Source organism: Lithobates pipiens, unplaced genomic scaffold (genome assembly GCF_037356315.1).
Source record: "Lithobates pipiens isolate NorthernLeopardFrog02 unplaced genomic scaffold, aLitPip1_a1.2 Scaffold_27, whole genome shotgun sequence".
In the NCBI taxonomy this organism is placed as follows: Eukaryota; Metazoa; Chordata; class Amphibia; order Anura; family Ranidae; genus Lithobates; species Lithobates pipiens.
In genome coordinates this window covers 204,779,656-204,802,807 of record NW_027507788.1, presented here as the reverse complement: position 1 = coordinate 204,802,807, position 23,152 = coordinate 204,779,656, and the positions used below count along the sequence as shown (strand labels likewise).

Genomic DNA, 23,152 nt, shown 5'->3' with positions numbered 1-23,152 from the left:
TTTCATCTTCAATGCCCTTGGTAATGGGAGGAGGTTTGCACTCAAAATCTCACGATACATGGCCCCATTCATTCTTTCATGTACACGGATCAGTTGTCCTGTTCCATTTGCAGAGAAACAGCCCCAAAGCATGATGTTGTCACCTCCATGCTTCACAGTAGGTATGGTGTTCTTTGGTTGCTGCTCAGCATTCTCTCTCCTCCAAACACGACGAGTTGTGTTTCTATCAAACAGCTCTATTTTGGTGTCATCTGACCATATGACATTCTCCCAATCCTCTTCTGGATCATCCAAATCCAGTAAACCTCAGATGGCCCCCGGACATGTACTGGCTTAAGCAGGGGGGCATGTCTGGCACTGCAGGATCTGCAGGATCTGAGTCCCTGGCGGTGTAGTGTGTTACTGATGATAGCCTTTTTTACGTTGGTCCCAGTTCTCTGCAGGTCAAAACTTATTCCGGACGCCCATGCCAGCTACCTTTGGTAGTTTCTTCATTAAAGAACTTTTGTTACCTTTCACTTTAAGGCACAACATTAACTTACAGGGAGTCTATGAGTGATTACAGGCCATTTAAAAACAAAACATTTTTTCAACTGGTTGCACACATGCAAGTATGTAAAAATCCATTGATGGTGGAGAATATATCCCAATGGTACAGAGCTGATCAGAGCTGTTCTGTGCTTTGCAATTACTGGGGCGGTGCTACGTACTGACGCCATCACGCCATTACTCCCCATGTAACTTTGATACACGGGCGTTTGTTCTTTTAATATTTTTAAGCTTGCCTTTTTTTTTTTTTTTTTAATAAAATTTTTATTGCATTTTACTGTAAATGACAAGCAGTCAAGAAACAGAAACAGTAAATATACAAGAAACACTGAATAACGATACATGGTTCGTACTCAACAGCCATATGCCTAAAAAGCCTATATGTGTACCTCAGAGTCTATGGGATCGATAACACAACCTAGCAAGGAGAAAAATACATGGTAGAGCAATACAGAGTCAGCATAAAACTTAAGCTAAGAGTCAGTACGCTGTAGATCCAGACTGGGGGGCTCCTCCCCAAGTGTTTCTTGCCTTTTTTTTTAATGTATTGTGCAGTGGATGCAAGTCCCCAGCATTAATTTTTATTGTTTTGTGCAATAAACCCCCTTTTTATGATATCACACTATCTGGAGTTTTTTTTTGCTTCCCTTATACTTATGGCCCATTGGGCTAATGAGTGGCAGCTCTATCTGGGAGCGTGTGTCATGAAGAGGGGTCCCTTCTGCACCCAAGCTTGAGTTCACCCCCCAGACTAGGGGGTTACTCAAAAAGGCCTCCGACAGCCTAACACATCATCTCCCTCTTCCACCTGGAACTCCACTCTGCCCCAGCTGAGCTGACCCTGAGTATTTAAGGGGATCTGTCCTCTGCCAACCCATCTGTTGGGGATTGGTCCGGCCCTTAGACTACCCAAGGCAGCTCCTCCTCCATTCCCATTCTTCTAGAACCTTCTGCATGTTTCTAGAAGTAGGATGAGGTCTCAGATGCTGCCTGTGAGTCATACCAGCCTCCCTGAGTGACTCAAACCCTGACCCATAAAAACACAAAGACTTGGTGTAACGAAACGTCCCACACTCCGCTTGAGTGCTTTCGTCATATACCACTTCCTCCCAGTCTGAATATAGATATCAGATATTGCAAATTTCTCACAACAACAAACAAGAGAATACTCGTTTGGGTGCTGAACATGGACTGTTTATTGAAAACACTGGTACACAGGTAATACTCTGGACAATCCCCCTACCTTTGCATTCCTGGCAGGGTAGACTGTCCAATCAGCAGTGAGAGTTGTTGGAGGAATTTGCCACTACCAATCTCACAGCTAATCTACATACACATCCCATAAAATCCAAGGCAGACAGACACAATAGAGCATTGGAATACAGCCAGACCCCAAACGGCAGAGACCATCATGGCCTCCTTAATAATGTCCTCTTACATTACATAAGAAAATAGCTTCCTAAATGTTTGTAGCTCCCTCAAATACCAGGACCCATAGTTGATAGGAAGAGGCTAGCATTCAGTCCCCTCCAAAAGCCTCTGCCCCGGGTGAGTCTGTCACACTTGTCTCCCAGCCAAGCCTGAACAATTTGCCTACTCTGTACAAAAACTAATTCTATCACTCTAGCAATGCATGCTACATATATTACAACTATTCCACGTTGTACAACACATTATTGATGCGTATTATTAAATGTCCTGTCTTGGTTATCAGGCAATAATGCAATATACTTTTTTAAGCAAACGTGTGTATTCAGTGGAAAGCAACAGGTGGAAAGCAACTTTAATCCCCCATAGACCTCAAGCATACTGTGTGCTTACCTTACTTATTTTTCCTTCACTTTTCTGCCACTGAGGACCAGGCATATGTACTGAGTATGTGACTCACTGTGACAGCCCAGGGTTCAATCACAAGGGAGTGCATAGGCCTCCTAAGACTCTGAGGACTCATATCTTAGCCCTTGTACACACGGTCGGAGAATCTGTCGGAATGAGTCTTATTGGACCGTGTCGTCAGATAATCCGACTGTGTGTGGTATGTATCTGACTGATTCCGTCCGAATCTCCATCCGACCCAATTTTACAACATGTTGGAAAGATTTCCCGACCAACTGGGCTGGACGGACCTAATCCGATCATGTGTAGAGCATTTTCATCGGACCAAGTGCCACGCATGCTCAGATCAAATTCCTACATCAAAGCTATTGGCTACTAGCCTGAATGTAGTCCCATCGTAACGAAATTATGTCATCACATTCTGAAAGATCGGATTTTTCGCCAACTTGGCCCGACCGTGTGTATGCAACAGTTTCGGACACAATCCGTCGGACTAAATCCGACGGGCAAAATCCGACGGATTTGGTTGGCAAAATCTCCGACCGTGTGTACGTGGGCTTACACAGTGCTTTCCTTCCACTCTCAGCAGCTGAACAGAGTTGTGGGGGAGAAAACATAAGGTAGGCATGCTGCTGGGAATTTGAATAGGATATGAAGGGTTAAAAAAAAGGTTGCTTTTATTGCTGTTTGTGTCACCCCTTTCACTCTCTCTAAAGCCTTGTACACACGGTGCGATTGTTGGCCAACTGAGCGCTTGATTTTTGTCAAAAGGGCATGTGCCAGGATCTTGTCTTGCATACTAACGTTACACAATTGTCGTGCCACAAACATGAACGTTGTGACGTACTACAAGGAATTTCAGCTCTTGAGCACCACCCTTTGGACCCCTTCTGCTAATTTCATGTTTGGTGAGCATTGATTCTGAGCATGCGTGTTTGTACTTTCAACTTTTGTGTGACGGATTTTTGTACCGACCATATACGAAAATCTGACGTCAAACCGGTAATTTAAATCCCCTGCCAACAATCGTACAGTGTGTACGAGGTTTTACAGTCCCAATTTAAAATGTCACAGGAATAAAAGTGAGGTTAAAACAAAAATTTTAAATTGCGAACAGAACAGACTGTAGACAGCAACTGGGTTGGTTAAGACAGTGTACTTGTATTTTATTTTACTTTTAATAGATTTCTTCTTGGTGCTAATTTCTTTTTCTTTTTCCTGAAACTCTGATTTACACTTTCCAACTTTTGTATATTCTACTTATTATAAATAGATTGTATATAAAGTTTTTTTTTTTTTGCTTGTGGGCCTTCATAGATCTCACTGATAGTAAAGTGCCTGTAAAAATGCATTTGAAAATATTGCCATTCATACAAACCATTTTTTCTCCCCCTAAGGATTCAGCACTTTGCTAAACCTGCTGCGATCTGAAGATGAGATCATTGTTGGGAATACAGCTCTTTGCTTGGGCTGTTGCTTTGATGTACCAGGGTCAGCTTCCTCCCTCCTCCAGTCTGATATCCTGAAACTTCTATTGACCCATGCTGGTGGTGATGCCAAGAGGTCCTCAGTGCAACAGAATGCAGCCATAGCATTGGGGAAACTGTGCTCCATGGAACCAAGGTAAAAGATACAGAAGACAGAATATTTTATTAATCCCAAAGGGATACTGGAAAATTGTTGTGACGCAGACACACTTAACAAAGACAACACAAGATCACAATAGACTGAACAAGATGCAAAAACACAACAAATTACCAATAACAGACATTAACATCAAATAATGCAATTAAAAATGTACTACAAATAAAACATCCATACACTTAAAATACAACATAGGAAAAAAATCACAGAGATTAACCCCTTCCCACCGAGCGTACGCAGATGTGCGTACTCGGCTTCCGGGGGTTATACTGGGATGATGCCCGCACCTGCGTTTTTTTTACAGCGGGCGATTGGCTATCCAGCCATAACAACCGATGCAGCTAAAAGCCGCTCGGCTGTTATGCCGGAGGAGCGGGAAGGGACGTCCCCCCCTCCAGCCGCTGTTATGGGGGAGGGAGCACCGATTCACGATTCCGATGCCTCCGGCTGCTGGGCAGGGACTGGAATGAAGCCATAAGTGGCTTCATTCCAGTCTCCTAATATTAAACACGGAAGCGACGTCATGACGTCACTTCCCGTTTACTCGGCTGCCAATGGCGCCGGTTTTAAAAAATATATACAGTATTCAGAATCGCCATTTTCGGTGATCTGAAGTGTAAAGGAGGGATTGGAGGTCTTTTAGACCCCCGATTCCCTCCATGAAGAGTACCTGCCACCACCTATTACTGTCACAAGGGATGTTTACATTCCTTGTGACAGCAATAAAAGTGATCAATTTTTTTTTTCTTTTAAAATAAATAAAATAAATGTAAAAAAATTTTTTTTAAAGCGCCCGCTGTCCCCGCGAGCTCGCGAAGCAAAGAAAACGCATACGGAAGTCGTGCCCGCATATGTAAACGGTGTTCAAATCACACATATGAGGTATCGCTACAATCGTCAGAGCGAGAGCAATAATTCTAGCACTAGACCTCCTTCTGTAACACTAACCTGGTAACCTTAAAACATTTTTAAAGCGTCGCCTATTGAGATTTTTAGGTACCGTACTTTGTCGTCATTCCACGAGTGCGTGCGATTATAAAGTGTGACATGTTTGGTATCTATTTACTCGGCGTAACATTATCTTTCACATTATGCAAAAAAATTGGGCTAATTTTACTGTTTTGTTATTTTTAAATTTATGAAAGTGTCCCTTTTCCCAAAAAAGTTGCATTTAAAACACCGCTGCACAAATACCGTGTGACATAAAATATTGCAACAATCGCCGTTTTATTCTCTAGAGTCTCTGCTAAAAAATATATATATAATGTTTGGGGGTTTCAGGTAATTTTCTAGCAAAAAATATGGATTTTAACTTGTAAACACCAAATGCCAAAAATAGGCTTAGTCATGAAAGGGTTAAAATAACAGGCAAACTACCAAATACAAATAATACACCACCTTCTCTAACATCACCCCAGATAATAACCAACACAATACCATTATACTATAAAAAAACAACACAAAATCCTGATCATAAACAACCAGAATTAATTTTTCACCTCCAGACCTCACAGAAAATAATTATATATCTTGATCGCCATAGGCAAAAATAATTTTCGGTCACTCTGTGATGCATTGTGGGTGTAACACTCTGTCACTGATGGTACTCAGCAGACTTCCCATGTGACATAAAGCCATGTGACACCGCCCCATTGTCCCTATATAAGTGGCCGCGCAGCGCGGCCCTGGCATTCCGGCCGGAGAGATCGTCGAGGCAACATCTCCTGGAGAAGAAGAAGAAGAAGAACGGAAGGCGGTGGCGGCGGCGACAGAAGACCGGGCCACCGCCTGTAAAAGAGCTATAAGAAGGCGCGGTTGCCCGGCAGAAGAACCGAAGAGGGGGACAAGACCCCTGAAATCGGGAGAAGAGGCCGGCGGCGAGGAAGAAAGCCGGACTCCTCCGCTAGCAAAAGAGCTACAAGAAGATAGCGGAGGAGTCCGGCGAGAAGACCCCCGAAGACGGAAGACCCCCGGAGCTGTGCAATAAAGTATTTTATCTCGTGTGTTGTGTTTTTTTTGGTACTTTTATTTTACAGGTGAATGGGTAGGGGTACATTGTACCTCATACTCATTCACATAGGGTGGGGGGCCGGTATCCGGGGGCCCCCTTATTAAAGGGGGCTCCCGGATTCCGATAAGCCCCCCGCCCGCAGACCCCGACAACCAACGGCCAGGGTTGTCGGGAAGAGGCCCTTGTCCTCATCAACATGGGGACAAGGTGCTTTGGGGTGGGGGGGCCGCGGGGCCCCCCCTTCCCCAAGGCACCCCCCCATGTTGAGGGCATGCGGCCTGGTACGGCTCAGGAGGGGGGGCGCTCGCTCGCCCCCCTTTCCTGGCTGGCCGGGTAGCGTGCTCGGACAAGGGTCTGTTGTGGACTTGGGGGGGACCCCGACGCCGATTTTTTTCCATACCAGGCGGCGGGGGCCAGCGACATCTCCTTCGCGGGCCCCGCCTACCTGGATACCCGGGCGGGAAAAGTCCGCTCATTTCAAAAGTACGGCGGACTGGCATACACACGGCCGGATTGTCCGCCGAAATGCGAGTACGACGGACAGTATTTCGAACATTCCGAAATACTTAGTCCGCCGTACTGCACTCTGAAAAAGTCCGCTGAAGCCCACACACGAGCGGACTGTCCGCTGAAATGTGTTTCGGCGGACTAAGTAGGCCATACAGTCCGCCCGTGTGTACGCGGCATAAGCCCTTGTACACACGGTCGTACATTCCGATGGACAATGTCCGATAGGATCGTCTTGTCGGATAATCCGACAGTGTGTGGGCTCCATCGGACTGTTTCCATCGGAGTATCCGACGGACCAAGTTTTCCAGCTGGGCTATAACATTTTCTGACAACATGATCCGATCGGACTTTGTCCGATCATGTGTAGAGAATTCCGATCGGACAAAGTGCCACGCATGCTCAGATCAAATTCCTAGACCAAAGGTATTGGCTACTAGCCTGAACGTAGTCCCGTCCTAACGAAATAACGTCATCACGTTAAGTACGATCGGATTTTCTGACAACTTTGTCCGACCGTGTGTATGCAACAGTTTCGGACAAAATCCGTCGGACAAAATATTTTGTCCGACGGATTTGGTTGTCGGAATATCTGACCGTGTGTACAAGGGCTAAGAGACAAAAAAACAAATGATTCCAAAGATGGTGTAGAAGTGCAAATAATGCCTTTATAGTTCAGTTGCTCTTCAGAGCCATATGATAAATGTGTTCCACCGCTCTCAGGCCCTAATATTTAATAATTAAACATGATATTAGCTATGCCACTGCTTGATACATAAACCATATAAATAAAGGTGAAACAATCATCAGTGATAAAATATGAACAAAAGGTACTAATGCGCTCCACCTAACTACTACTAAGTGTCTCAAAAAAATATATATATATAAATAAGGAAGCAGCCAGCAAAAAATAGTGATCTCTTACACCAAAACAATATAAGTAAAATGAATATATGCGGCGCTACCTACACACCAAAAAAATATTTTACTACAGTGCAACAACTGCAATAAATTGCAGACTAAAAGTGCAAAAGAGAATCTACCTCACTATAGTGTTGTAATGTGCAAAGAAAGAAGAACAATAAATAAATATATTACATCTAGTATACAATAAAATAAATGCTCATATACGTGCATAAATAATCAAAATTCATAAGTGAAATACATTCCAAAGTACAAAAAAATGGAGATGTGAAATAAACAATAATGTGCAAAATGCAATAATAAAAAATGGTGATCATCAAATAAAGTCCATGCAAATAATTGGTGACCCTACAAAAAAGTCCATGCAAAAAATATAAAGTGGCTTCCAATGCGTGACTGTCCACTGCAAACTTCAGTGCCCAACTTGTGCACCACCAGTTTCCCCCAGTAGTGATGGACGAACTTCCGACGGGACGTTTCGCGAAAGCGAAATGCGAACGGACCCAAACGTTCGCGAAACCGAACGTTCGCCGCGGGCCCCATTGACTTCAATGGGAGGCGAACTTTGCAAACCTTCATGTCGAATTTGCGGCCACGTGGTAATTATTAGGGGGTAAAACGTAGTCCCACCATCTGGACAATGACATAATACATGTATGAGGTGAATTTGGGATCGATAACTACAAGCATTTTTATTTTATTTGGGAAATTGTTCTAACAATTCAGGACTATGGAGCTAATGAAGGCAATGGAGGAGAGGGAAGGTCAGGGACCAGGGTAGGCAAAGAAGAGGGTGCAGGAGATGATCACCAGCAGCGTGACATACCGGAATGACACATGCACCGTGATAGAGGCATCTGACAGCAGCACCGTAATACAGAGCACTGACAGCAGCACCGTGACATACAGCGCTGACAGCAGCACCGTGACATACAGCGCTGACAGCAGCACCGTGACATACAGCGCTGACAGCAGCACCGTGACATACAGCGCTGACAGCAGCACCGTGACATACAGCGCTGACAGCAGCACCGTGACATACAGCGCTGACAGCAGCACCGTGACATACAGCGCTGACAGCAGCACCGTGACATACAGCGCTGACAGCAGCACCGTAAGCAGCCCCAGGAGGAAGTCAGCACAGCACAGGGATGGTGTGATCCCCTCATAATAAGAACCCCCAGGAGGAAGTCAGCACAGCACAGGGATAGTGTGATCCCTTCATAATAAGAACCCCCAGGAGGAAGTCAGCACAGCACAGGGATATCATAAGCAGCCCCAGTAGAAATATGACACCGCTCAACCTCTTCAAAGAGGAGGGTAGGGGCATATAGTACGGTGTGCTTTTTTGGGTCAAGGAAGTGAGCCAAATGAATTAAGAAGGTCTGTGTGCTTGATTAAAAAAATAGTTTATAGACATATACATGGTCTACTGGTCACATGTGTTGAATTCCTCCGAGATCCATGCCTCATTCATTTTTAGAAATGTGAGGTAGTTAACACTGTGGTGAGCTAGGCGAGTACGCTTATCGGTCACAATCCCCCCTGCTGCGCTGAACGTCCTTTCGGACAGGACACTGGATGAGGGGCAAGCCAACAGTTCGATTGCAAATTGGGCAAGCTCTGGCCAGAGGTCAAGCCTGCCCACCCAGTAGTCTAGGGGTTCATCACTCCTCAGAGCGTCCACATCGGCCGTTAACCCAATGTAGTCGGACACCTGACGGTCTAGGCGTTCCCTGATGCTGGATCCGGATGACACCTGTCGATGGGTCGGCTGAAAGAATGACCTCATATCCGAAGTCACCAACACATCTTCAAACCGGCCTCTTCTTGCAGGCGCTGTTGGATTGGTACCCGCAAATCCTTCTCTGGGAGTGGGAATTGCTCCTCTGCCAGCGCACGCAAAAGCAGAATGCAGCATTTCTCGAAGCAAGGCCTGGAAGTGCTGCATTCTGACAGCCCTCTGCGACGGCGGTAACATTTCCGCCATTTTGTGTTTGTACCGGGGGTCTAAGTACGTTGCCACCCAGTACTGGTCCTTGACCCTCATGCTTTTTATACGGGGGTCCCTATTAAAACACTGGAGCATGAAGGCCCCCATTTGCACTAAAGTGGAAGCGGTGTGGTGGCCTGGCTCCTGCTCATCATCCAGGATAATGTCGTCCTCTTCATTCTCCTCTCCCCATCCTCGCACAACAGGGATCCCAGAAAGGTTTAAAGCATGCTCTTCTTGCTCCTGCTCATCCGCCCCGGCACCATCCTCCTCTGACTCCTCATCAGACTCCTGTTGTTGACTTGTCTCAGATAGAGTAGCCCCCCCTGGGAATTCATCCAGCATTGCGACTTCCTCATCTTCCCGCTCCTGCTCCTCCACAGCCTGATCAATGACACGACGCAATGCACGCTCCAGAAAGAAGGCATAAGGTACCATGTCACTGATGGCGCCATGGCTGCGACTGACCAGTTTGGTGATCTCCTCAAATGGCCGCAGAAGTCTGCATGTGTCGCGCATGAGCAGCCACTGGCGCGGTGAAAAAAAACCCAGCTCCCCAGAACCGTTTCTTTCGCAGAGTTCATACAGGTAGACGTTAACTGCACGTTTCTGCTGGAGCAGCCTATCAAGCATATAGAAGGTTGAGTTCCATCGCGTCGGGCAATCGCAAATAAGACGTCTGACCGGCAGATGGTGTCGCCGCTGAATGTCAGCAAGGCGAGCCATGGCCGTGTAAGATCTTCTGAAATGGGCCGAGATTTTCCTTGCCTGCCGCAAGATGTCCTGGACCCCAGGGTATTTGACAAGGAATCGCTGCACGACCAAGTTTAAGACGTGTGCCATGCACGGCACGTGCGTGATTTTGCCCTGTTTCAATGCGCTAAGCAGATTGGCACCGTTGTCACACACCACTTTACCAACTGTCAAATTGAGCGGTGTTAGCCACTCATCTGCCTGTGAACGCAAAGCTGAAAGGAGTGCCGGGCCAGTGTGGCTCTTTGCTTCCAGGCACAACAGACGCAGCACGGCATGGCAACGTCTCACCTGGCATGTGGAATAGGTTCTGGGGAGCTTGGGCGGTGCAGTGGAAGAGACGCTAGCAGCGGAAAAGGAGGAGGCAGCTGAGGAGGAGAGGGAGGAGGATGGAGTAGGAGGAGGAGAAGAAGAGTCAGGCCTGCATGCAATCCGTGGCGGTAAAACCAAATCTACACGGGTGCCACGGGTTACATGCTTGACGGCCGTCAGAAGGTTCACCCAGTGGGCAGTAAAACTGATATACCTTCCCTGCCCGTGTTTGCTAGACCACGTGTCTGTGGTCAGATGTATCTTGGCACCGACACTGTGTGCCAGAGATACATTCACTTGCCGCTGAACATGGCCATATAGCTCTGGGATGCCCTTCTCTGAGAAATACTTCCTTCCTGGGACCTTCCATTGTGGTGTTCCAATGGCCACAAATTTGCGAAAGGCCTCCGAGTCCACCAGTTTATATGGCAGTAGTTGGCGGGCTATGAGTTCTGACAAGCCAGCCGCCAACCGTTGGGCAAGAGGGTTATCCGGCGTCATCATTTTTTTACGCTCAAACATTAGGCCCACGGAAGCCTGCCTTTTTGCAGAAAAATGTGAGCTTGGCGTGATGGAAGGTGGAGTGGAGGACAATTGTGAGGAGAGAGGAGAAGGAGAAGTAGAAGACGAGGCTGGACGGTGAGAGCCTGCAGTGTGGCTTTGTGTGTTCCGTTGCTCCCACTGGGCTCGGTGATGGCTGCTCATGTGCCTTCTTAAGGCGGTCGTCCCTAGGTGAGTATTGGGCTTACCGCGACTAACGCGTTGACTGCAAAGATTGCAGATGGCAACGCTATTGTCAGCAGCGGACACGTTAAAAAAAGCCCACACTGCGGAGCCATGTGCCGGTGTCCTGGGAGCGCCAGATGTGACCGTACATGGTCGATGACTCGCTCCTGATACATTTGCAGTCTGCTTTGTCCCTGCTGTGCAATGTAAGTCATTGCTGCTTCTCCTCCCTATCTGCTGGTCCATATCTCCCTCTGAACTCCCCTCCTCTTCCTCTCTTGTGGGCACCCACGTGACATCACTAGACACGTCATCATCAACGTCACCTTCCCCACCGCTATAAGTAGAGATCTCGGAGTAGGCAGCAACACCGGGGACCAACCTCCTCCTTGGGCTGATCTGGGTACTGGCGTCAGACTGCTGAGTAGCGCTTGTTGCTACCTCCTCTTCCTGATCCAATACCAAGAGTGGCTGCGCATCAGAAATGTCCTCTTGATATGGATCGGAAAATAATTCCAGTGACTCAAGCGGAAGGTATGTGGTGGTGGTGGTGGTGGTCGTGTTGTTGGTGGTAGTGTCTTTGGGGGTGCACATAGCAGAGAGTGAAGAAGAGGGTGCAGATCGAGAGGATGAGGAGGGTGCAGAAGAGTAAGGCTGAGCGAGCCACTCAACCAAGTCTGGTGCATCCTTTAAAGTAATTGAACGCACCTTCTGCAACTTCCCACTTTGGCTCAAGCCTGTTGCTCCTGCCCTACCCCTACCACCCCTGCGGAAGGGCCTGCCTCTTCCTCTGCCTGTCATTTTTTAAATGACCCTGTGACAAAACTCTTAGTCCCTATACCGATGAAGGACTGCTGCAGTATAGGGCAGCGGTCAGCAGTGGTGCACGTCAACCCTATCTATTGTGGACCTATAGCGGTCCTTACAGAACAGCAGACTGTACCGCACTCAAGCCTATGTACCGTAGCACCCTATACCAAGTTACCAGTCCTTATAAGAACTTTTGTGGACCAAGCAGGTTGTGTATTAGTGTTTAGCAGACTGTACGTCAGTCCCTATACCGCTGAAGGACTGCTGCAGTATAGGTGAGCGGTCAGCAGTGGTGCACGTCAACCCTATCTATTGTGGACCGATAGCGGTCCTTACAGAACAGCAGACTGTACCGCACTCAAGCCTATGTACCGTAGCACCCTATACCAAGTTACCAGTCCTTATAAGAACTTTTGTGGACCAAGCAGGTTGTGTATTAGTGTTTAGCAGACTGTACGTCAGTCCCTATACCGCTGAAGGACTGCTGCAGTATAGGGCAGCGGTCAGCAGTGGTGCACGTCAACCCTATCTATTGTGGACCGATAGCGGTCCTTACAGAACAGCAGACTGTACCGCACTCAAGCCTATGTACCGTAGCACCCTATACCAAGTTACCAGTCCTTATAAGAACTTTTGTGGAACAAGCAGGTTGTGTGTTAGTGATTAGCAGACTGTACGTCAGTCCCTATACCGCTGAAGGACTGCTGCAGTATAGGTGAGCGGTCAGCAGTGGTGCACGTCAACCCTATCTATTGTGGACCTATAGCGGTCCTTACAGAACAGCAGACTGTACCGCACTCAAGCCTATGTACCGTAGCACCCTATACCAAGTTACCAGTCCTTATAAGAACTTTTGTGGACCAAGCAGGTTGTGTATTAGTGTTTAGCAGACTGTACGTCAGTCCCTATACCGCTGAAGGACTGCTGCAGTATAGGGCAGCGGTCAGCAGTGGTGCACGTCAACCCTATCTATTGTGGACCGATAGCGGTCCTTACAGAACAGCAGACTGTACCGCACTCAAGCCTATGTACCGTAGCACCCTATACCAAGTTACCAGTCCTTATAAGAACTTTTGTGGACCAAGCAGGTTGTGTATTAGTGTTTAGCAGACTGTACGTCAGTCCCTATACCGCTGAAGGACTGCTGCAGTATAGGGCAGCGGTCAGCAGTGGTGCACGTCAACCCTATCTATTGTGGACCGATAGCGGTCCTTACAGAACAGCAGACTGTACCGCACTCAAGCCTATGTACCGTAGCACCCTATACCAAGTTACCAGTCCTTATAAGAACTTTTGTGGAACAAGCAGGTTGTGTGTTAGTGATTAGCAGACTGTACGTCAGTCCCTATACCGCTGAAGGACTGCTGCAGTATAGGTGAGCGGTCAGCAGTGGTGCACGTCAACCCTATCTATTGTGGACCGATAGCGGTCCTTACAGAACAGCAGACTGTACCGCACTCAAGCCTATGTACCGTAGCACCCTATACCAAGTTACCAGTCCTTATAAGAACTTTTGTGGACCAAGCAGGTTGTGTATTAGTGTTTAGCAGACTGTACGTCAGTCCCTATACCGCTGAAGGACTGCTGCAGTATAGGGCAGCGGTCAGCAGTGGTGCACGTCAACCCTATCTATTGTGGACCGATAGCGGTCCTTACAGAACAGCAGACTGTACCGCACTCAAGCCTATGTACCGTAGCACCCTATACCAAGTTACCAGTCCTTATAAGAACTTTTGTGGACCAAGCAGGTTGTGTATTAGTGTTTAGCAGACTGTACGTCAGTCCCTATACCGCTGAAGGACTGCTGCAGTATAGGGCAGCGGTCAGCAGTGGTGCACGTCAACCCTATCTATTGTGGACCGATAGCGGTCCTTACAGAACAGCAGACTGTACCGCACTCAAGCCTATGTACCGTAGCACCCTATACCAAGTTACCAGTCCTTATAAGAACTTTTGTGGACCAAGCAGGTTGTGTATTAGTGTTTAGCAGACTGTACGTCAGTCCCTATACCGCTGAAGGACTGCTGCAGTATAGGGCAGCGGTCAGCAGTGGTGCACGTCAACCCTATCTATTGTGGACCGATAGCGGTCCTTACAGAACAGCAGACTGTACCGCACTCAAGCCTATGTACCGTAGCACCCTATACCAAGTTACCAGTCCTTATAAGAACTTTTGTGGAACAAGCAGGTTGTGTGTTAGTGATTAGCAGACTGTACGTCAGTCCCTATACCGCTGAAGGACTGCTGCAGTATAGGTGAGCGGTCAGCAGTGGTGCACGTCAACCCTATCTATTGTGGACCGATAGCGGTCCTTACAGAACAGCAGACTGTACCGCACTCAAGCCTATGTACCGTAGCACCCTATACCAAGTTACCAGTCCTTATAAGAACTTTTGTGGACCAAGTGAGTTGTGAATGTTTAGCAGACTGCAGCAGAAGGGCAGCAGTCAAGTATAATATCCTTTCTATATTTGGAAGAAAGAATATTATACATGTACAAGCCTATTACTGTACCACTGATACCAGTCCTGAAAAGAACCTTTGTGGAACTAATAATAACAGCAAGTCTTTAAAATTACCCTCACTGCCTGACAACACTGCTTCCTTCCTGTCCCTATACAAATTGGCAAAAAAAGAGAACGATTAGTGGTTACTGGAACAGCTCTTTTGTGGACCTTGATAGTAACAGCTAATGATGATGATGATGATGATGATGATGAAAGACTAATCTGGCTGTCCCTGTAGCATACACCGTCCTTTCCCTTTCTCTAAACTAACAAAAGACACTCAGGCTGCTGCAAGAATCAGCAGCACAGCAAACCTATCAACACCTAACACCTATACCAGTCCTGAAAAGAACTTTTGTGTACCAAATAGCTAGTGGTTTATCTCTCCCTACTCCACACAGGAACCTGTCCCTATCGTAACAGAAGAAAGAATGTAAAATGGCCACCGGATCGGGTGTATTTATAGGTTAGGGGGAATGTACAAGTGTCCATGTGCTGTCATGTCTCAATTGGCTGTCCTGTATCACATGATAAACGTGTCACCAAAGGTTAAAGTTCTTGTATACATTAAACACGTAAGTCCGCCGCGGCGAACGACGGAAAAAGGCGTTCGAACGTGCGGACCGCGAATGTCGGAAATTCGCCGCGAAACGACCGCCGGGCGAACCGTTCGGCCATCACTATCCCCCAGCCTCTCACCTCAAATCTATGGCATAAAAGCGCTGTATATACACAGATACTACTCCGTCCTTATCCGTCCAGCCTCAGTTATATATCGCTGTATATATACGGTTATTCCTTCCCCAATTTCTCCAAATACATCCAGTTACAATTGGTGGTACATAGGGAATGGAAGAAAGACAAGGGGGGCTCTCATGTGTAGTATTAAAACACAACTTTAATAGATAAATATCCTCACTTACATGTAAGCAGATATCAGCGAATTCGTAGCAAACACGGACTTCCGGTCTCGGCCGCGACCGGAAGTGATATGTGTAACACCTAGCTCCTTCCCTGACGCGTTGCGTCACAACCTCATGACTTTATCAAAGGGTTAAATCTGACAGACGCGAGTGAGGAAAAGCCGATCACCGGCTCTTCCTATTTACACTGTGATCAGCCGTGATTGGACACGGCTGATCACGTGGTAAAGAGTCTCCGTCCGAGATCGTAGTTGCCGGGTGTCAGACTGACACCCCGCAACAACGATCACCGCGATGCGCGCCCCCGGGGGCGCGCAGCGGCACATAATCCTGATCACGTCATATGACGTCCGATCAGGATTATGAAACCACTTTGCCACCGTCATTTTGTAATAGGGCGGGCGGCAAGTGGTTAATCATCAGTGATAAACTAATAATATTCCACCGCAGCGCAACATTTTAAAAATTGGTGAAAACAATATATGGCATTCCAGTCTTAGTCCGTAGGATTCAATATTGAGTTGGGCTACCCTTTGCAGCTATAACAGCTTCAGTTCTTCTGGGAAGGCCGTCCACAAGGTTTAGGAGTGTGTCTGTCTGTGGGAATGTTTGACCATTCTTCCAGAAGCACATTTGTGAGGTTAGGCTGATGTGGATGAGAAGGCCTGGCTCGCAGTCTCCGGTCTAATTCATCCCAAAGGTGTTCTATTGGGTTGAAGTTAGAACTCTGTTCAGGCCAGTCAAGTTCCTCCAACACAAACTCACTCATCCATTTCTTTATGGACCTTGCTTTGTGCACTGGTGCGCAGTCTTGTTGGAACAGAAAGGTGCCATACCCAAACTGTTCCCACAAACTTGGGAACATGAAATCATCCAAAATGTCTTGGTATGCTGACGCCTTAAGAACTACCTTTACTGAAATTAAGGGGCCAAGCCCAACCCCTGAAAAACAACCCCACACCACAATCCCCCCTTTACCAAATGATTTGGACCAGTGCACAACGCCATGCCAGAAGAGTTAAAGCTGTTATCAGGGCAGCCCTACCATGGGTCCCAGTGGGTCCAATGGACCCAGGTGCCAATTTGAGAGGGGGGAGAGCAGGGCTGCCGTTACCTACACGATCTGCACACTGAGTGCAGACTCAGTGAGTGTCATGGGCTGCCTGACACAGCGCTGTCCCACACAGCTATGGCACTCTCACTGAGTCTGCACGTGATACTTCAGTGACAGCCAGAAGCCAGAGTGTGAGAGTGGGTCTCCTCCCTTGCTCCACCCATATGATAGAGGCGGGAGGAAATTTATCACACAAGCTCCTGAGCAGGGGTGGAGCCCGGTGAATCTGTATACCCTAGCCTGTCTGTATACATTAGCCTCTCTGGGCTCAGCACTTCCTTCTCTGAGCTGGCCACTCAACTGTCAGCTAATTGCCAGCTCCTATGTCTCCAAAGTAACTCACCTGTTGATATCCTGCTCGTCAGTCCTGCCTACTTAAGCCATCCAGCCCAGATGATCTCTGCCTTCACCTTGGTCACATCGCTAGAAATACTCTCCTGCGTTCCTGTTAAAGACTTGCTTGGCTGACATTCCTTCTGGCTCCAGATCTTTCTTGCTGTTCTACTACGCTCATCTCTGGCTCCCTGATGTTTTGGCTTGTCTGATTATCTGTCCCGGTTCTTGAACTCTGGCTATGTTTTGACTATGTTTACTCTGTTTACCTTTTCTTATTATTATTAACCACTTCCCGACTGGCGCACGCCGATGTACGTCGGCAGAATGGCACTGGAAGGCATATTGGCGTACAGGTACGTCCAATTTTAAAGGGCCGCCCTGCCATCACGAGCGCGCCACCCCCGTATGCCGGTCGGGACCCCCCTGAGCCCGGTCGCGGGTCCCGCAGACTCGATCGCCGCGAGCATACCCGTGATCGTCTCACGGGGCGGCTGAACTGGGAGATGCTGTTGTAAACAGCATCTCCCCGTTCTGCCTAGCAACAAGTGACGCTGATCTCTGCTCCATGTGATTGGAGCAGAGATCAGTGTTCACTAAAAGAAAGCCCAGCCCCCAACAGTTAGTAACACACCCCTAGGAACACTTAACCCCTACACTGCCACCAACTGGTTAACCCCTTCACTGCCAGTGTCATTTACACAGGAATCCCTGCATTTGTATAGCGGTGATTGCTGTATAAATGACAATGGTCCCAAAAATGTGTCAAAAATGTCCGATGTGTCCGCCATAATGTTGCAGTCACAGTAAAAATTGCTGGTCGCTGTCATTACTAGTAAAAAAAAAAAAAATATTAATAAAAATGTCATAAAACTATCCCCTATTTTGTAAACGCTATAACTTTTGCGCAAACCAATCAATTGCTTATTGCCATTTTTTTTTTTTTTACCAAAAATATGTAGAAGAATACATATCGGCCTAAACTGAGGGAAAAAAATGTTTTTTATATATTTTTGGGGGATATTTATTATAACAAAAAGTAAAAAATGCGTTTTTTTCAAAATTGCCGCTCTATTTTTGTTTATAGCGCAAAAAATTAAAACCGCAGGGATGATCAAATACCACCAAAAGAAAGCTCTATTTGTGGGAAAAAAGGACGTCAATTTTGTTTGGGAGCCACATCGCATGACTGCGCAATTGTCAGTTAAAGCGACGCAGTGCCGAATCGCAAAAAGTGGTCTGGTCTAAATGGTCTGGGGCTGAAGTGGTGAAACACATGAGATTTAACTGTACTTCTGTCTCAGTCTGATTCATGTTTTCCGACAGGGGTACTTTTGGTGGGCGTGATTTTTTGGGGTAGGGGGGCAGCATTTCATTCTTGGACCCAGGCACAAAAATCTCTGGGGCCAGCCCTGGCTGTTATAGCTGCAAAGGGTGGGCCAACTCAATATTGAAGGCTACGGACTAAGACTGGGATGCCATTAAAGTTCATGTGTGTGTAAAGGCAGGCGTCTTAATACTTTTGGTAATATAGTGCATATAAGTGAACTCCCGCAAAATTGAATATATCTAATTGTTCTGTACTGTTTTGTTTGGATCCACCACTTTTTTGGATATATTCAATTTTGAGGGAGTTCACTTATATGCACTATATTGTCCCACAATATAAAGTACAGTGTGTGTGTGATCATCACACACCAGTGTGAAATCTTGTCTCCAATGTGACACCTTGAATCCACCAATGTGATACTGTGATCACCTCTCCCTTAGGAATAAAACACACTAGACTATATTGCCCCCCATGCTCATGGGTAGGCAATAGCGCTTAAAAGTAGATGTTATTCCCTTATAGGGAATTCAGTTCACTACTCCGCCTTCCTTATAACGTTATATCTCATCAAGTATATGCCGAAAAGAAGAGAGCCTCCAATAGTGTATTACTTCAAACTCCAAGTAATTTATTCAAATAAAAGATATCCACTTACATTTAAAACATTAAAATCCTGCATTTTAAATAAAAAAGAAATCTTGTAGGAGTCCTATAGTCATCTTACCATCTTCACGCTGGTGTGACCACTGTACAGACCACGCCACTCATTCTCCTGACTATAGTATGCCACATCCGGTTGCTGCGTAGCCACGCCTGATTTTCATTATATCTGACTACGTCACAGGGGTGATACATGGCACAGCAATCTGTCTTATTTATCCTCCTCTGCCTCATCCATCACAGGCCATTCCTTTAAAATTTAGGGCCACACTACAATACTCAGGCCCTTATCCGTCTATCCCATTAACCCCTCAGAAACCCGAACTCAGGTTGGGGTCGCGGGCATTTAGCTGCCTGTAATATTAACCACTTATAAGCCTATACTTTAGATATTAAGTTATATGTTAGGAGTTCACTTATACGTTTACCTATATACACAATTTTGTGCACTTTATATATTGTTTTCATACATTTTTAAACTTTTGAGCTGCTGTGGAATGTTATTATTAGTTTATCACTGATGATTGTTTCACCTTTATGTTTCTCCATGCCATGATCGTGGGCCACCAGTGGACACAGCGTCCACGGGACCCACGGGCATGCTCCTGCGGCGCAAATCGCCTGCCCACTAGCCACTGACGATGGAGTGACTTACGGGTACGTCGTTTTGCACCCTCGTGCCACTTTGCCGACGTATATCGGCGTGAGCAGAGCTAAAAGGTGGGAGGGTTTATCTGGGTATTGTGCCACTTTTATTTCACATTTTATATATTTACTTTAAAACTGTGGCTAATTGACCTCCTATTTGTTGGTGTTGGTGTCAACAGCATGACATCAATGATCCTTTAATCTACCTGTAACAGTGACATTCTGACCACTACTGTAAGGGGACATTCTTCCCACTCCCAACCAATATAATAGACATTTTCCAACGTACCCCCGGTTACCCAAGACCTGGGTTCCTCCGGGGTTAAAAGATTGGAAAGAAAAAAAACATCTCTATGTGTAACAGATACCCGAGTTTACAATGACTCACAAATGGGTGGGCTGCTATTTAAGTGGTTTTGTCTTATGATTGTGTGATCCACGAATATTGGTATAGGTGGCTTCTGCATTATGCGCATGACTATTACTGAAAGCTAAGCAAATGTGTCTGTGATTTTGATTAAACATTCCACATTTGCACATGTAGTAACTATGGATTAATACATTTAAACAGCTAACTGTCGTTTATTTTACATCTACATTGGGAACAGTTAGTAAATTCTCTATTATGTAGAACAGGTTAGTAAGTCAGATATACATTTTAAAAAAAAGCAACAAGCTCCTATTTCAAGGACAAATAATATAATTCTAAAAATCTACATTTTGTACTTTCCTGTACATATAGATTTTGTATAAATGGTTTTACATAAGCTAAGGCTAGCGTGTTTCCAATAGAATGTGTTCTATCAGTGCAATGTTAAAACTTTTATGAAACAGAAAAAAGAATTTTCATTATTTGATAATTATGAAAAGGTTCTAGAAGATACACTTTTTCTACAGATATAGGTTATTGTATTTATGTTATATTGTGTCTGAGATCTTAACGTCTTTTGTAATTTATAATTTACCTTATGGTGATGCATTTTGTTTTGTAATTCTTTGTTAAATGAATAAAAAGAACTTAAACGCAGAATTTTCATAATGCCTTTTTTTTTTGTCAGGTACCTGACACAACTTCGGGAACTGCATGGAATTGAAATTCTCAACTCTTGTATGAAATACATCAAATGATTGAACTCCTGTACCAGATACTAAGTATAAAAGAAAAAAAAAAACTGAACAGAAAATATGTGAACATTGTTGAAGTCTATCTTGTAGTAGATGTTGGTTTTTCATATTTGTTATTTTATTTTCTGTTAGCATAACTTGTGGAAACATTTTTCTAAACAGACATTATGTGTAATTGTATTTATTTTAATATGGGAAATATATTTATAAAAGCATACATACCAATAAAGGATAATTTCGCAAGTTTTTTTTTTTTAATGACTCTAGGCTTAAAAGTGCATTACATTGTAACTACAGCATACAAGTGTGATGGAGCCCATTAGGTCAGCAGTATAAAGTATACCTGCTGTTCCATTTATTTACCAATGGCATTCTTCTAGTACAGCTGCATTATTCACAGTACAAAGTAGGCTTTATATTTTTTGGCCTCAAGCACACTGGACATTTTTCTATCTCTCCTAGATGTCTTTTTTCCTGGTAGGGACATTTTGGCAGAAAAAAAACACTTGATGCTTGTAAGTAAGTGTATAAAGAATTTAGGTGCATTTACCAATGTCTTGTGCTTAGGCGTTAATTCATCTCATTGCCCAGAATAATAATTTTAGTTGGCTATTGAAATTAACACATAAACGTGCCTAGCGTTAATGTGCATTTAGATGAGTTAAGATGTGTTTAGAAGCGTCAAGCATTTTCTCTGTCAAAACTCTGCTACTCCTGCCTCTAAACTCTTCTAAAAAGCCTATGTATGCATGGACACCTAAGCTGACATATAGGGGCAGATAAAAATAAAAGCTAGATGCCCCTATGAGCAGCTGAAAAAACTTCCAGTGTGCATAAGGCCTTTCTGTTTACTCTTAGCCCCTGTACACCCGGTCGGAGATTTCTTTTTTTTTTTTTTTTGGAAATAGTTTTTATTGAGAGGTTGAGACAATACAATGAACATCAATTATTGATGACCAAAAACAACAAGAATTGTACAAAGAATATAGCCAGCATTTTTACAGAAGAGATACATGCTCTCATCCCCCGACATATATAGGAGTTCCAAGCCTCTCAAAACATATATTTATAATGTTACAACTTTGTTTCTCCTTCTCTTTCTATACAACTTGTTACAAAACAAAAGAGATAAAAGAAAGGTAAAGAAATAAATGCATTAACTTATACAATTTTCCTGGTATCAATCCAAGGTGACCATTGAGAATATAGTCTATAAGATTTCCCTTCTATTGTGGTAAGAATCTGTTCGTATTTGAAGGTTTCATCCACTTTTTTGATAAGTTCACTAACACTAGGGGAGTTAGGAGTTTTCCAGTTTCTGGCAATTAAGAATCTAGCCGTCGACAGGATTTGAACTGTTATCATTCTGAGAGGTGGTGGAAATTGGTCTATATGAATATTTAGAATTGCTAATTCCGGTGTTGCTTTCTTAATAATGCCTGTAATTTTTGAGATTAGGGTAAACACTCCACCCCAAAAACTTCTGAGATGGGGGCACTCCCATATCATATGTAGCATTGTACCAATCCTCCCACACCCTCGCCAGCATTCATTTGTGTTGCCCTTTGCAAATTTCGCTGTAATGTAAGGGGTATAGTACCACCTAAGCAGTATTTTCTGTGTTGTCTCCCAATGTGATATGGATCTGATGTAGCGACAGTTGCTTTGTATAGCTAACTTCCATTGTTCGTCAGAAAAAGATACAGCAAAATCTCTCTCCCATTTCTGAAGGGGAGACATTTTACTGAATTGACTCTTGTGTTGTAGGATGTTGTAGAAAAGGGAAATGCCCCCTTTAACTGTCGCCACATCAGACCAGAACGTCCATGCTTGGTGTGGTATTTTAACAGAAGTGCCCCGGTGTTGGTTTAGAAAGGAAGCAAGTCTTAGATAAGTAAAAGAAGCTGTTGTTGGTAAAGAGTATTTGCCTGCCAGGGTCTCAAAAGGGATCAGCCTATCCTTCTCCCACAGGTCCGAGACCAGTGAGATATCTTTTTGTTCCCAAAGTGATAGATCAAGATCCTCCATATATGTACATAGTGAAGAAATGGGAGTAGGTAGTTCTGATGGTGAGCTACTCTGACGTCTTCTACGACGAAACGTGTCGGAACTTTGCTGCAATTGTGTTTTATCCTGTTAAGCGCTCAAACTACTGTACACATGTGAGTTTTGTACTTTTATTTTCTATTTGTTTCTATAAAAACGGAATTACGCTATTTTTGGTCCCTGTTTTTTTCTTCGTATGTTCTTAACATGCCTATGGGTATATCTGGCTGGAGTCAAAATACCTCTCAACATATGAAGTGATTGCCTATATTCGAGGTCCCCCTGGATAACTGGTTGCTGGGAGAATCTGCACATAGTTGCAAAAGCTTGTATGATCCCCCAAATGTAAATTTGTGAGGATCCATTAACTCCGGTAAGCCTTCAATTTGCCTGGTGACGGG

The 23,152-nt window shown here is 45.1% G+C and overlaps 1 protein-coding gene across 2 annotated transcripts in view; it reads left to right on the top strand.

Moving 5' to 3' along the window:
* TTC12 (tetratricopeptide repeat domain 12) overlaps window positions 1–21,607 on the top strand; it is a 348,845-nt gene extending 327,238 nt beyond the window's left edge. The window contains exons 20-21 of one of the 2 annotated variants that reach the window (XM_077458134.1): window positions 3,783–4,008; window positions 20,639–21,607. In XM_077458134.1, the coding sequence (XP_077314260.1) occupies window positions 3,783–4,008; window positions 20,639–20,708 (296 nt within the window). In that variant the 3' untranslated portion in view covers window positions 20,709–21,607. The remainder of the gene's footprint in view (window positions 1–3,782; window positions 4,009–20,638) is intronic. The other variant, XM_077458133.1, reaches the window with a different exon arrangement.
* The last annotated feature ends 1,545 nt before the right edge of the window (window positions 21,608–23,152 follow it).